This window comes from Pinus tabuliformis, chromosome 3_1 (genome assembly GCF_031772625.1).
Source record: "Pinus tabuliformis cultivar Carrire ecotype Pingquan chromosome 3_1, CPIR1, whole genome shotgun sequence".
NCBI classification, from domain to species: Eukaryota; Viridiplantae; Streptophyta; class Pinopsida; order Pinales; family Pinaceae; genus Pinus; species Pinus tabuliformis.
The window spans coordinates 442,240,952-442,257,866 of record NC_142301.1 but is presented as its reverse complement, the minus strand read 5'-3'; the positions used below and the strand labels follow the sequence as shown (position 1 = coordinate 442,257,866).

The 16,915-nt window shown below is 36.2% G+C and overlaps 1 protein-coding gene across 2 annotated transcripts in view; it reads left to right on the top strand.

Moving 5' to 3' along the window:
• The window catches only part of LOC149187649 (AFG1-like ATPase family protein), a 454,936-nt gene that overhangs the window by 134,490 nt on the left and 303,531 nt on the right, over window positions 1-16,915 (top strand). For both annotated transcript variants that reach the window (XM_089411422.1, XM_089411421.1), the window contains exon 6: window positions 15,369-15,629. In XM_089411422.1, coding sequence (XP_089267548.1) covers window positions 15,369-15,629 — 261 coding nt within the window. The remainder of the gene's footprint in view (window positions 1-15,368; window positions 15,630-16,915) is intronic.

Genomic DNA, 16,915 nt, shown 5'->3' with positions numbered 1-16,915 from the left:
CCCATAGAATCCCTCTATTGTTATTTTTGTGGCTTTATATTATTATTGTTAGGTCGGCTGGGTTATATTGTGACTCCATAGACTCCTATATATAGAAATGAGGTTTTGTCATTTGAATCATTGAAGAATCATTCATTTGTGTAATGTAAAGGAGGTTGCCCCCTCAAAGAGGCTGAATTCTAAGGCGTTGATCTCTCTTTTCTATCTTTTTGTGAGCTGGTTTCATAACATTTGGTATCAAAGCTTTGGATTCTAGGGTTTCACTGTTCCAAATAGGTCATCGTGGCATTTTCGCTATAACTTTTTTTCTGCGACGTTTCAGAAGCGAAAAAAAACCCATTTGAGACGAAATCGCACTGAACCTCGAGTGCAAATTTCAGAACTTTTCGCGCTATATTCGTGGAGATATGATTTGAGGAAGTTGGTCTTTTTGCAGACTCCTAAATTACATTCCAAACAGGTGACCTGGGGAAAATCGTCATAACTTTCTCTCTGGGCATCGGATTGAAATTCTGTAAGAAGGTACAGAAAGAGGACGGACTGTAGTTTCTTGTATATATTTTTCAGTGCCATAGGTTGAAACAGTGACATGTGGCACTTCATACAAGTTCGCTCTTTTGGAAAGGTCTATAATCAGGTCATCTTAGGAGATTGTGCATAACTCTTTCTTGGAGAATCCAATTTGGATCAGACTGGTAGCATTGGAAAGAGGACGCAAAGGGTTACTACAGGTCGCAATTTGAGAACTGGATGATCCGAAATTACAAAGATACATCAGATTCAATATCAAGCTCCTACAAAGTGGAAAAGGTGTGTATTTTTTTTAATTTTTTCTTAAGCTTGGTTTAAAAAATTAGTTTGAAGGAATTCAAAGGGCATATCAAAGCATTATTATCGGTAATTGATGCCCCGAGGAAAGAAAATGCAAACACCTAGTAAGCAACCTGAAAGCTCTAGCATGATTCATGAAGAAGAGGAAGAAATGAAACATGATATATCAAAATTACGAGACCAAGTGCAACAAGTGTCACTTGCACAAAAAGTAACAGAATCTAAGATGAAAAGTGTAGAAGCTAAGATGGATGGTTTAAAGAAAGGTGTAGAAGCTAAGATGGATTGTTTAAAGAAATGTGTAGAAGCTAAGATGGATGGCATGGAAGCTAAGAATGAATTGCATGGACGCTAAAATAGATGGCATGGATGATAAGATGGAAGAATTAAAGATAAATATGAATAAGTTGCTACAAGAAATGGTCACTAATGGTGAAAGGGTAGTAAAGGAAACTCATGATGAGAACAAAAAAAATGTTAATCATGATTCCATAGACTCTAATGTTGGATCGAAGACCCACCATATTTCAAAGATCGATATGAGGAAGTTTGATGGCAAGGATCCCGCAACATGGATATTACAGATGGTGCAATTTTTTGATCTCAATAATGTGCAAAACACACAAAAGGTACGTATTGCAACTTTATATTTGGAACCAAATCAGTTTGTATGGTATCAATGGCTTTGCTCTCGTAAACAAATTATCACTTGGGCAATTTTTACGGAAGAATTGACAGCACATTATGAGGATACAAAAAGCAACACTTTTTTAAGCCAATTGATAAGTCTCAAACAAAAGGGTTCAATAATGGAGCATATTGAGGAGTTCCAAAAATTGAACATAAGGGTAAAAAATATTCCAAAGGAGCATAGGATTGATGTGTTCATAGGGACTTTAAAGGATAATATCCAACATGATGTTCGCCTTTGGGAACCTGATTCATTAGAGAAGGCATTCAGGTTAGCAAGAAAAATGGAAAGCAAAATTATGGCAACCAGGAAGCATACCAGTCACAACTATAAAGATGGAAGTGTTGTTACTTCTAGCCTTCCACAACCTATAAGGTTGACACCACAACAATTGGAAGAAAAAAGAGCAAAAGGGCTTTGTTACAGTTGTGATAACAAATACACTAAAGGTCATAAGTGTGCTGAGAAGAAATTATTCTACATAGATTGTGAAGAGGAAGAAGAAAAGGAGCAAGAAAGGTCATAGGAAGAGGATATACTCCAGGAACAAAGCCTAGATAAAGAAGAAATGGATCCGACCATATCTTGTAATGCATTGGTTGGAATTACCACTCCTCAAACCATCAAGATAGAAGGACAAATCAAGAAGAAAAAGGTAATAGTGTTGATTGATTCAGGAAGTAACCACAATTTTATTCATTGTAAGGTAGCAAAAGAATTGAATTGCTTCCTATATCCAGCACCGGAGTGTCAAGTGATGATTGCAAATGGAGGAACGATAAATTGCTCTGGAAAGTGCCATAATATCAAGCTATCCATGGGAGAATATGTATTGACTAGCCCAATGCTTTCCATTCCAATGGGAGGTGCTGATGTTGTACTAGGAGTCCAATGGCTACAATCCTTAGGTACAATAGCTTTTAATTTTCAAGAACTTTTCATGGAATTTTCTGCCGAAGGAATGGAAGTTGAATTAAGGGGAAATTGCAGGGAAATCGGGAAAGATAATTAGCTCTAACGGTATGACAAAGCTTTTAAAAAAGGAACAAAGAGGTGTAATTGCTCAATTATGTTCGCTAGATGTTTCCACATCGGAATCATCTATTTCTCTAGATCTCCAAAAAGTCTTGGACAATCATTCCAAGGTATTTGAGACTCCCAAAGGTCTCCCGCCTATTCGTGATCATGATCCTGCTATTCATCTGATTCCAGGAAGTGTTCCTCCAAACATCAGGCCGTACAGATATCCCTATGTCCAAAAGAGTGAAATTGAACATATGGTTGCAGAAATGCTAGAGGCTGGTATAATTCAACCTAGTCAAAGTTCTTTCTCTACTCCAGTAGTATTGGTGCACAAGAAGGATGGATTATGGCGCATGTGTCCGGATTATAGGGAGCTCAGCAAGCTCACTATTAAATATAAGTTTCCCATTCATGTCATTGATGAATTACTGGATGAATTGCATGGATCAATTTACTTCACCAAGTTGGATCTTCGTTCAGGATATCATCAAATCAAAATGAAGACTGAAGACATTCCAAAAATAGCATTTAGAACTCATGAGGGTCATTATGAATTTTTGGTCATGCCTTTTGGTCTTACCAATGCACCTTATACATTTCAAGGTTTGATGAATTCCATTTTCAAACCCTTCCTTAGAAAATTTGTGTTAGTATTTTTTGATGATATACTAATCTACAGCAAGTCTTGGAAGGATCATGTTGACATGGTGCTACAACTATTGGAGGAGAAACAATTATATGCAAAAAGATCCAAATGTTTCTTTGGAGTACAAGAGGTGGAATATCTGGGTCATATTGTATCTCATGAAGGAGTTAAGGTAAACCCTAGCAAAATTAAAGCCATTAAGGAATGGAAAATCCCCACATCTATAAAGCATCTGCGAGGATTTTTCGGGTTGATAGGGTATTATCGCAAGTTTGTTAAGAATTATGGGAGAATAGCAACACCTCTAACAACATTATTGAAGAAAGATGCATTTTCATGGACTCTAGAAGCAACAAAGGCCTTCAAACATCTTAAAGAGGCAATGTGTCAAGCACCGGTCTTAGCTACACCGGACTTCACAAAAACCTTTATTGTGGAATGTGATGCTTCAGGAAATGGAATTGGTGCTGTTTTAATGCAAGATGAAAGACCCATTGCTTTTGAAAGTCGTCCAATCAAGGGAAAGTTTTTACACAAAACTATTTATGAGAAGGAAATGTTGGCAATACTACATGCACTTAAGAAATGGCGACCCTACCTAATGGGAAGACACTTCAAGGTAAAAACGGATCATGATAGCCTTAAATACTTTTTAGAACAAAGATTATCCTCTGAAGAGCAACAAAAGTGGGTCACAAAGATGTTGGGTTATGACTTTGAAATCATCTACAAAAAAGGGAAGCAAAATGTGGTGGCAGATGCACTCTCAAGAAAGGATGAGGATGTGGAAGCATTGTTGTGCGCCATTTCTATTATCCAACCAGATTGGATTAACGAAGCAAGGGAGGAATGGAAGAATGATGAAGAAGTTTGGGCTCTTATTCGAAAGTTACAACAAGATTCTAGTACATTGATACATTTAGCTAGAAAAATGATTCGTTATGGTACAAAGATCGCTTATACCTCTGTAAGAATTCACAACTCAAACAAAAAATTCTTATGGAATTGCACACTTCTCCCTTAGGAGGGCACTCAGGATTTTTGAAAACTTACCACAGGGTTAAGAAGGAATTTTTTTGGGATGGCCTTAAGTTGGATATTCAAAAGTTTGTGGCGAAATGTTTGGTTTGTCAACAAAATAAAGTTGAAACAATTAAGACCCCGGGTCTACTACAACCTTTATCCATTCCAAGCCAATGTTGGGAGGAGGTTTCAATGGATTTTATCACAGGTTTACCCAAGTCTGAGGGAAAGAGTGTCATCATGGTGGTAGTTGACAGACTTACCAAGTATGCACACTTTTGTGCATTATCACATCCATTTAAAGCTAGTACAGTTTCTACTGCATTTATGGAAACAATTCAAAAGCTACATGGAAACCCAAAGATTATTATAAGTGACAGAGATCCCATTTTCACTGGAAATTTTTGGACAGAATTATTTTCTTGTCTTGGTACTCAGTTAGCTCATAGCTCATCTTATCATCCTCAATCGGATGGACAAACTGAGATAGTAAACAAATGTTTGGAATTATATCTTCGTTGCTTTGTATCTGATAAACAGACACAATGGTTCAAATGGATGCCTCTAGCTGAATGGTGGTATAACACTTCTTTCCATACAACAACAAAAATGACCCCATTTATGGCACTTTATGGATATCAGCCACCATCCATCACATCATATTTAAGAGAAAATTCTAAGGTTCAAGCAATGGAACATCACATCGAACATCAACAACAAGTCCTCCAACTCTTAAAGGATAACCTCGTGTTGGCACAAAATAGAATGAAACAACAGGCAGATCAACATCGCAGCAAAAGAAGTTTTGATGTAGGTGATTGGGTAGCCGTAGCCTACGGCTACAACCTTATAAACAAATGTCCCTCAAGCAAGCTAAGAAGGATAATAAATTATCACCAAAGTATTATGGTCCTTACAAGGTGTTGCAAAAGATTGGTACTATGGCATACAAATTGGAGCTTCCTGTAGCGTCTCGAGTGCACCCAGTTTTCCATGTTTCATGCTTAAAGAAGGTTATAGGCGACAAGCTCCCAGTTCAAACAATATTGCTAGAACTTGACGGGGAAGGAAAAATTATATTAGAACTGGAAGCAGTCACAGAAACAAGAATTCGACAGCTACGAAATCGATCAATTTCAGAGTATCTCATCAAGTGGAAGAACTTATCCGCTGAAGATTCCACATGGGAGGATGAGAATTTTATATAGAAGCATCCAGAACTACTCAAGCGTTGAGGACAACACTTTTTTGAAGGAGAGGGGCATGTTAGGTCCCTATAATACTAGTGATTACCCCATTACTATTGTAGTTGTATCTCTTATTAATATTGTTGAGACCCTATTGTCTCCATATTTTTATTATTGTGCCCCATAGAATCCCTCTATTGTTATTTTTGTGGATTTAAGTTATTATTGTTAGGTCGGCTGGGTTATATTGTGACTCCATAGATTCCTATATATAGAAAGGAGGTTTTGTCATTTGAATCATCGAAGAATCGTTCATTTGTGTAATGTAAAGGAGGTTACCCCCTCGAAGAGACTAAATTCTAAGGCGTTGATCTCTCTTTTCTATCTTTTTGTGAGCTTGTTTCATAAAGACTGTGACTCCATGATTAACAATATCAGTCAGTATACCAACTTCGAGTGAAAAAATGACATCTTATGGTACAAGGGTACAATTTACCTAACACCCACATCCAAATTTAAGTTGAAAATACTAAAAGAGTCTCACAATTCGCCAGCAGCTGGACATGTCGGATTCTACAAGACTTACTACAACATCCGACAATCATTCTATTGGAAGGGTATGAGCAAGGAAATTCAGAAATATGTTGCAGAATGTGATATTTGCCAAAGGAACAAAAGTGAAAATGTTCCAACTCCAGGGTTGCTACACCCATTACACATTACAAATCAGAAGTGGGAAGAGATTTCGATGGACTTTATTGAAGGACTACCTGCATCTGACGGAAAGGATAAAATATTTGTAGTAGTCGATAGGCTCACTAAATATGACCACTTTATGGCTATTAAAAAGATTGACACAACTAAACAAATCGTTGATGTGTTTTGTAAAAATATTTACAAACTACACGGGTTTCTTAAGGTCATCATCAACGATAGAGATGTAAGGTTTAAGGAAATTTTTGGAAGGAATTCTGCCATCAAGCAGGGATATCCCTGAACATAAGTTCGACCTATCACCCCCAAACAGATGGGCAAACCAAAATATTTAATAAATGCTTGGAAACATATCTTTGTTGTTTCGTTACAGACAAACAAAATAGATGGACATAGTGGTTACACCTGGCGGAATGGTGGTACAATATTGCGTACCACATGTCAGCTAAGATGACACCCTTCCAAGCCTTATATGGTTATGAGACACCCAAGTGGAAGGACTTTGTACTCCTTGACTCTAGGGTACTAGCAGTTAAAGACCACTTAGGAGAAAGTCAAAGAATCATCAACTTACTAAAAGAAAATATAACCATGGCTTGTAATAGAATGAAACAACAAGCCGACCAACACTGCTCTGAAAGAGAGTTCGAGGAGGAGAAAGAGAGTTAGACTCCAACCTTATAAGCAACTATCACTAAAACAACAAGGGAAGAATAAATTGTCACCTAAATATTATGGACCGTATCGAATAATTAAAAAGATAAGTAGTGTAGCTTATGGGTTAAAATTACCAGACAACTGCCGAATCCATACTACCTTTCACATATCAAGTCTCAAAAGAGTCTTAGGGCAAAACCAAATAACACAAACAAAAATACCAGAGACTGATGAAGAGGGAAGAATAGTCCTTGAACTTGAAGGTATACTCGCTACCCGAGAAAAGGTTTTATGATCCAAGACAATAAAGGAATACCTCATCAAATGGAAGAGGTTACCAGAGGAAGATTCATCTTGGGAATCAAAACGTTTCTTGCATCAACACCCAGGCCTACCTATGCTTTGAGGACAAAGCATCTTAAGGGAAGGCAATGTTATGAACTTAAAATTCATAACAATTAATTAAAATATTAAAATATTATTTAAATAAATACATTATTAATTATGATCAATTAATCAATAGATAATTAACGTTTGACCAGGTGCATACTTATATTTTCAAATGGCTGGTAATATGAATGGATATGAATTCATTTATGAGAAACCCGAAGATAGGAAATTAGCTAGACAAAAGAGATGGTCTTTTTTGAACAAATATTTGAATAAATCTAGTGAAGAGAAACTATATGATGAAAAAGTGCTTGTTTAAGAATTCGAACCACAGCCAAATTGGACATTGCCAGAGATCGAAGTTAATAAGTTATATAGCCTTCCAGTTTTTCAGTTTAAAGCTGCACAATTGTTTAGATTTACTTCCACGAATATTCCTATTTCTACTGGACAAAAAGTTTATCAAATTCCTTTGATTAATAAAGAAGATATTGAATGGGGAATTGAACATGGATATAAATATATACACATTGGAATGATCTAGTTCGGGATAAACCCTCTTGTTAGGTCAGGATTAAATACTTCATGCCTTACTTGTGTTTTGGATTCTAGGATGAATGATTTTCATGATGCCTTGTTAGGTGGTTTCCAGAGCCCTTTAAACAATGGCCCTGTTTGGTCTTAAGTCATTCCTAGATACCAAGTTGCTTTGAATGATCCATATATCAATGATTTCCTGAACGCATATATACAGTTCAATGGTTTTGATGTAGCCCTACAATCATTAATTGCTCAGTTACATTCTCCAGTTTGCCTGAGATTTGTGTCTACTACTATGCCACCTTTAAATCCAAAACTTAACAAAAGAGCATTGAAAGAAGGTGTGATAGTTGGACCCGGAAACACTGTTCCTCTTCAAGTGGGATTCACGGAATGTATACTTCCAGAGGAATGGAATACTACATACATCCCCCTATCTCAAAAGTACCCTCAGCTGAAAGCTGTAAAATAACCTCAGCAGTTATCTCTAATAAAACATTCTGATGGATCTTTAGGACTCAAGTTTACAAGTCCTAGTTTGACTAGATCTATGTCTAACTCTGTATACAGAATGGCTAAAAATAAAGTTGTACTTCCTCCAGTCTATCCAGCCCAAACAAAGATAACACCTAGAAAATCTCTATCCTCTAGATTGGATGATTGCCAGTTCTGTCTATCAACTCCTCCATCTTCCTCTTCTGCCTCAAAGTTCCAAATAGAAAAATCCCCTGAACATAATGGACAACACCAAGATTGTCAAGAATGTGTAAAACAATTGTTGCCAGATATTAAGAGTTTTATACTCCCAAGAGCTCAAAGTGAAATAATTGCCAAAGTAAATGAAAGGCATTTAGAACCTGGAAATTCCAGGAGAACAGTTAAGAATGGTACATTAAAGCCAGAATTTCAGTGGATTCAAATGAGGAATTTGACAAATCTAGAACAGAGTGAAGCAGAGAAAATGCAGAACTTCACAAACTATTAGATAGTTTGTATGTTACAAAATATTGATGATATAGCCAAAGATGTCCTTGAAATCAAAGAACATATTAAGAAATTACATGTTGGCTATAATGAAATATTAGGAGTACAAAATGGGCACAAGCAGTCATTGAATGATATACAGTCCAATATGGGAATAATTTCTAAATCCCTAGATCAGCTGCAGAATGCTATTTTAAAATCTCATTCACCCCCCATGTATAGAGAAGTTGATTTGACTAGCTCAAAGTTTTCTACAGCCTCAAGCTCTAATCAACCTAAAGATGGTATTAGAAGCTTACTTTTTAAAGGAATTGAAAATGTCAGCATCCCAGAATTTGAAAAGATCACTAAAGGAATACTTTTAGCTAGAGAAAAAACAGATTTGATGAAAGAAAGAGTGAAGGGATTTCCCTCTGTTGAAAGTTTAAGACCAAAGAATTATGTTAGTCTTAAGACTTTGATAGAAAATGGCCAACCATCTACTCCCCAAATTTTGGCCATGTCAGGTGTTACGTACAGGACACCAGGAGAACAGACCCAAGGGGAATCTAGTTCTTTAAGGGAAAGGACTGAAGCCTTTTTCTTCCAAAATAAAGGAAGCAAAAATCCTAATGATACATCAGCACATGAAGCAGCAAGAACTAGTCCATTTTCAAGATACAGAGAAAATTTGCAGTCGGTTAATATCAGATTTGATAATCCTAGCACAAAAGGATATGGTAATACTTTATTGGTGAATATTGATTGTTTACCACATGATGAAGTTATTACTACTCTTCATAATCTGCATGCATGGGCACTTCAAAGAAAAGCAGAAACAAAGGCAGACTGGTCAGACATAGTTACTCAAATTGTTTGGTCTTTCACTGGAATTTTGAAACAATGGTGGGAAAAGTTATCAGAAACAGACAAAAATCAAATAATTGAACATATTGATGATCCATTAAAAGCATTATTTGATGCCTTAGCACATGAATTTGTAGGTGTTGTTCGTGAAGATTCTGCCCATCATTCTCAACTATTTTTGTTTCAGAGATTATGCAATATAGATCATTTGCATGATTATTACTGTGTGATGCAAAAGCTGCTATACCAAGCATCTGATCCTCATAACGTTGCATATTTACAATACTATATTGCATCCATGCCAGGAAAGATTCCAGATTTGATTGATCATTATTTTCAATTAAATAAAATTCAGATTGAAAATATATCTTTTGCTGCTCTACATCAGTTGATTGTTACTATATTACAAAAGGAATGTGCTGCAGAGAAGGCAAAGAAAAATTTCAAGAAACAAATGCATTTCAGTACAAATATGTAACAATTTTGCAGAAACATATGACTTTGGATGTCACAATAAGATGAAAAGAAAAGCTGCTAAAAAACACTGCTTGTGTAAGTTAGATAAATCTACTTACAAGAGAAAAGGTTATTATCCAAAGTACAATTCTAAGCGCAAAAGGATGGTATTTAGGAAAAGAGCAAAACCTTCTAAGAAAGTTACTTGCTTTATCTGTGGAAAAGAAGGACATTTTGCTAATAACTGCAAAGAGAAGAAGAACAAAAAACAGGTAAAGGTCATGGATATATTCTCCAATATCCACAATCCCCAAGAATGGGATCTCATATCCCATTCGGATGGAGAATACTTTGAAATATCCAGCAGCTCAGATTCTTCAAATGATGATTTACCTGATATCAGGAAGATAAGTTTAGATTCTGACTCTTTTGATTTTGACGAAACATTCATACCTGATATTAAGATGCTTCATTTCAGCTCTTCAGATACATTGCAGGCACAAATAGAAAAGGTAAAAACTCAGCTGTCACAGCTGGATCCCACTCAGCGGACAGTGAAAAGAAGATTGAGAAAAAAACTTGAAGGCTTAGAAACACAGTTGCCTTCAACCAGAAATAAAGATGTTTTTAAGAATGAAGAATTTATCCAGAAAGAGTTTGATTCAATGTTCTAGCCTCTGAAGATCAAAGAAGATATTTATGATTCAGGTATGGAAGAAATCAGTACTCTCAAAAAAGAGATTGGAAAAATAGAATCATCAATACAACATACCAGAAATGAAATGATTAAGTTATCTTCCAGATTGCAATATTTACTTGCTGAATATGATGATCACAATTCTAAATTGGTAAAACTATTGCTGAAAGAAGTTTCAGAGGAAGAAATGCCTATGAAATCAAAGGATGTTAATTTGGTAAATATTTTAGGCATTGATGATAGAGTGGTTATTCCTATAAAGATTAAGTTGCCAAAAATAAAGGATTACTCTCTTGATGCTCAGATAGACTCAGGCACTATGAGCAGTTGTTGTAAGTATGGAGCTATTCCTGCATACTATTGGCAGCCCACAAAGATTGCTTTTAGATTTGTTAATAAAGAGCTAATGCAGATAAATCATATAGCTCCTGATTTTCCGATATATTTAGGTGATGTTCCTGAGTATGTCACCTTGTACAGTTATGATATAGGTTCTGATGTTTTATTGGGTCAAGATTTCCTCAAAAGATTTCTCCCAGTAACATTTGCAAAAGATTCAGTTGTTCTGACTACTTGTGAAGGTCCAGTTACACTCCCAGCTAAAAGTGATTATCAAGTTAATGTTCAGCCCAATGAAGAAGATCATCTCCAAAACAGTCTGCAAGATCTTTCAAAGATCCAAAAGATAATTAAGAATGCAGATCTACGTGGTCAGAAAATCCTCCAAGGTATTTCTGAAAAACTTAGAAATGATTGTACAGCTAACAGACCAGATGCATTTTGGAGTAGAGAGAAATATTTCGTAGCCTTGCCTTATAAAGAAGGATATGTTCTTTGTCCCCAGAAAGCAAGCGCTAATTATATGAGTCCTAAAGAGCAAGAATTGTGCAAGCAAGATTACTCAACTTTTAGAACAGAAACTTATTGAACCATGCAAAACTCCGTGGGCATGTCCAGCATTTTATGTCAACAAGCACAGTGAGCAGAAAAGAGGGAAGAAAAGGCTAGTCATCAACTACAAAGCTTTAAATGAAGCACTAATGCCAATAAGGTATCCTCTTCCAAACAAAGAACTCTTACTTGCTAAAATATCAAATGCAAATGTATTTAGTAAGTTTGATCTTAAGAGTGGATTTTGGCAAATTGACATTCTCCAAGAAGATAGATTTAAAACAGCCTTTACAGTGCCACATGGCCAATATCAGTGGACAGTCATGCCATTCGGGTTAAAAATGCCCCATCAGAATTTCTGAAACGCATGGAAGATATTTTCAGGCATGAAGAATATATAATTATATATATTGATGACCTTCTTGTGTTTAGCAGAGATGTAAATACTCATAAGATTCATTTAGAAAAGTTCTATAATCTGGTGTACAAGCATGGATTGTTCCTCTCAGATACAGAAGAAAATTTTCAGATTGGAAAAGTTAGAATTGACTACTTAGGTCTACATATTGAGCAAGGAAATATTCAGCTCCAGCCTCATGTCCTCATGAATCTTCTCAAATTTCCAGACATCATTCTAGATATCAAAACTCTGCAAAGATTCTTAGGTTGCTTAAATTATATCAGACAATTTTATGAGAAGCAATCTAATGATACCAAGATACTGGAACAAAGACTCAAAAAACAAAAGGTTGAATGGAATCAACAAATGACAGTTGCAGTGAAAGATATCAAGAATAAAATCCAGGAATTGCCAAATTGAAAACTTCCAGACACTAATCTGCCTGTTATTCTTGAAACAGAGGCTTCAGATCATACTTGGGCAGCAGTCTTATTGCAGAAGCATGGTAGAAAATAATTGGTGTGCGCATATGCTTCAGGATCCTTTAATGATACTGAAACCAAATATCCGTCTTCTCATAGAGAGATTCTAGCAGTAAAGAAAGGAATCAAAAGGTTTCATTTGTTTTTGAAAAGCGTCAAATTTATTGTAAGAACAGATCTTAAGCATATGAAGGGCATATTGTCTAACAAGAGATTGCTTGAACAAGGAAACACAAGGGTTTTGAGATGGGCACTCTGGTTGGAAGGTTTTGAATTCGACATTGTTTACAAATCTGGAGCAGAAAACTATCTAGCAGATATGCTCACCAGAGAAGAAGCTACAGATGTCAAGGAAATCAAAATGTTCAGACCTCTGCATCAAGGAGAAGCATCAACAAGTAAAAGTCTTAAAGAGTCTAGTCCAGTCATAGTATGTCATCAATGTAAATATGAGTTTTGTTGGGATTGTTTTGTGTTAAGAGTCAAGTCATTACCTATAGATGTATTACAAATTGTGTTGCAGAAATGGTTTGATTCAGAGTCGTGCATGTTAGCATACAATAGTGAATTACCTTATAGAGATAGGCCTTGGAGAGTCTTTTATGCATTATCTCGTGAACCTATTCCTGTTTATTTTGGCTTTTTCCAAAATACGGATTGGACCTGGCAAGATTATTTTACCATCCATCAAAGGGCTAGGATACATGGTTATGTCAGAGTCATTTTTTATGCTACACAGATAGATAGTGCTGTAAATTGGTGGAGTCCTTGGTTTAAGTTGTTTCTGTTCAAATATATGCCTAGAGTTACTTGGATGTGTGAAAGTGATTTTCCAGACACGATCAGCACACTCGTTTGGGAAATCCACATTGCTGCACAAAATGACTACACTGTAGAGTTTGAATTCATTCATGAAGACACAGTAGTAGTCCAGAAGGACAACAATCAACATCAACCAGCATTTAATTTGTTTATCAGTTTTCGAGGAGAAATTTTTGTAGATCCGAGGCACAGGCCTTCAAATGTTTTCTCATTTCCTTTCTGCTGTTGTTTTCGAGAAGAAGCACCACCATGGTTAGATGATTCATTACCACAAGAAATATTTGCTCCTGACATTGAGCAATTATTAGAAAGAGAATAGATAGACAGATATGAACAAGATCATGATGATTCTGATGAAGAATGGGATAATAGTGATTAATGTATATGATCACTCTTTTGATATCATATACACTTTATGTAAATAATTAGGTTTTCGTGGATTTTCTTAAAATATCCACTTTGTAATTATTATGAGCCGATGTCCTAGATTCCGACCATCTTATCTTTATATATTGCTTTTAGATTGTGTCGGATTTGGTCCCCATATGGCTCTGCCTTTAAGGGATGAGATAACAAGTGGTAGTACCCACTTGCCCAAATCCTTTCTTTTAGGTACACATACTTTTACTATTTGTCCTTTTGATAAGACTTCTCTCTCTGTTTCAAGTTACCGGTAAAAGTTTTGACTGGTTAACTGGCTAGGATATTATAAATACTAGCTTTGTAAATAGATTAAATTTCTAATCAACGGCTAAGATTAGGTTTGGCTTGATCCATGACTTTTGGACCATTCTAATCCAGTTTTATATTAATACCCATTAATATTTTATTTTTTCTTAAGTTTAGACTTCGGAACTTCATTAAAAATATTAATTATTTTAATATCTTCGAAACCGGTTAGATTTTGCCCAAACCATTTCTAGGTCTTGGAGATCTCATGTGTTTTAGCCTCTCCACCAATTTTTGTGGCTAGAGCACATCCGATGTTACCCCAAATCAACAAATATGGTGATTTTACCCTTCTTCCTTCGCTTGAGATTATTCCTTCTCCTTGAGAATTCGGCTTGCAAAGGGACTTCTTTTAGACCAAGGTTCAGCTGTGACAATCTGAACTTGCTGCAATTTTAATGTGGCCTAAATTTCCTTTGCACGTGTGAGAATAATGTGCCCTAAATTTTCTTCTCCTTAGAATCCTCTTCTTCTTTGCTGATTTAGGTCTTCGTTTATCACTTGATTGAACTTCTTGTGAGCTGCTTCCATGCTTCCTTGAATGAGGCTGAGTGCTCCTTTATATAGGCTTCCTGGAGTCCCTTAATAGGCCGACATGTCCTTCTAGATAGGTCGACTTGTCCTTCTTGAAGGCACAGAATCCCCTAGGAGAGAGTCAAAGACAATCAAAACACCAGATCCAACTAAAGGTAAAGCATCTGAATATGCCCATTATATTGTTGCCCATTACAATATTGGAGTAACTGAAGATTTGTTTCACACTTCATTTGCTTCTTGGAGAGAGGCATAGCTGCTTGATACAGGTACAACATGCCACATGACCTTCTAGAGGGATGTTTTAAGACTTCAGTGTCAGTGTAGATGGAACAATGTAGTTTGCAGACAAATCATACCTTATGAGAGTGATTTCCTATGAGAGTTTCTTCTTTTCACAAGCTTGGGTAGTTTATTATCAAAATCCTATAAGTAAACAACCCCAATGATATAGTCTTATAACAACCTATATCAAAACAGAATAGGCCAACACTAAGTAATTTGAGTTACGTAGTGACTTGTTTCATTTTCATGTTATTATTCTCACTTAGTTCAGCCACAGTCGTGTTAGTGTGGTAATATTTGCAGGTGCAATCTCTTCTTAAGGTCTGTGGTTGTATCTGTTGTTATTGTTTGTATATCGTCCATCTTTCAGTTTAAAGTTTCACTTAAATTTTTCTTAGCAATCCATAAGGATTTGGAATTATGAAAGAAGCAAACTGTTTAGAATGATTTTTTTTTTCATTTTGCTTTCAAATCTCATAAGCTTTCGAAGTCAAGTGAGGAATGGACAATCACATTAGAAATATTTTTTCCTTGTGACAGGCCATGCTTGATGTGCATGATCGGATGCATAAAATCTGGAAGCGCCAAAATACTGAGAAATCCTTACAGGCAAGAATATCTGGTTGGATTGCAAACCTTCCAGTTGAAGGAACTGTGAAAGAATGGCTAGCTGCACAGGAGAGGTATGAGCAAGAGCTACATCTGGAAAATATTTTGCCTATTGTAGCAGACAGTCTTCTTGATATTGGAGATGACAGTCACGAGGCAGGGGCAACCATTCTTTGTTTTGATGAGATTCAGGTAAATACAATTCTGAAACATGTGTGAATGCTACTTACCATACATAAACTTTCAACTGCCTTGTTACCATGTCTGTGACCTATAAACCTAATAGACTGTCTCTTCTGGGCTCAAAAAACTGAAAGGCTCTTTCAGTGTTTATTGTGAGGCCCTCTTCCTATCTGATTGCATTTGCAGGACTGATAAAACTTTTTTATGATTGATGAAAGCTTCTGACTTTTTGTTTCTTTCTTGTAGGCTGTAGGATCTTGTGTAGATGTGTGATCCATAAACTACTGTGGATATTCTGCTGGATAGTTCATTACAACAGACCTAATAAAATAAACTAAAATATATGCTCTGAAGGTTAAATTCTTTTAGGTTTCAGATTTGTTAATCATTGATTTTCTGCTTATGCATGAAATAGATAAAATGTGGAAAATAGAGAACAACAACTACAATCACACATCATTCACAAAGAACGCAAAGATTTGCTCTGGGAAACTCTTATGGCAGAATCCCAGTCAGAAGGTGGGGCTGCTATTCTCGCTTTTCTGGTACAACGGAGAAGACACTTTCTATGGAGTTACTTGAGACATATGGCTTGTTAGGTTGCTACAGAACACTAGACCCCTTTGTTATGCTCTCTAACTTCAACTCCCAGTTGCTCTGCTCTGCTCTGCAACAAGATACAATAGCATATAATCGAATTCCTACTCCTTCCAGTGGCCCAGTTTTAAAATAGCTCGATAGCCAACAAGGGGTCAAGTTGGAGTCCTTCAACTCTCAACTAGAGTTACAACTTTGACCCTTCTAGAGTCTTCGTCACAGTCCACATGTGGCTTATGTTGGCATTATGACAAGTTGGCGTTGATGTCAACTCTCGATGATGATGTAGCCACTATTGATTGTTGTTTGTGGCTGAGGGTGCATTGCTGTTGTAGCAAGGTTGTAGGGTTGTTTCATGTGTTGATGTGGCTGGCAAAATATTGCTGATCTGGTCATTTTAAATCCTTGTATAGAATAAGTTTAATATTTGTTAGCTTGTAGTTGACCTCTCAATTGTTGATGGCTTGACTCGATCCTTCACGGTACAAATGCAACTATTATTAAAGCCATGGTTTGTTATTGAAAATGTAAACACAATTGTTACTTGATCTGGTCCAAGAAAGTATAAATGCATTGATAATAAATGGAAATGGTCCAAGAGTTTGCACATTACTTTGGTCCATTTATTAAAGTATAGGCCATGATGGTAAAATATTTTTCTATGAAATGATCTGGTCTGAGTTTGGTCATTTAATTCT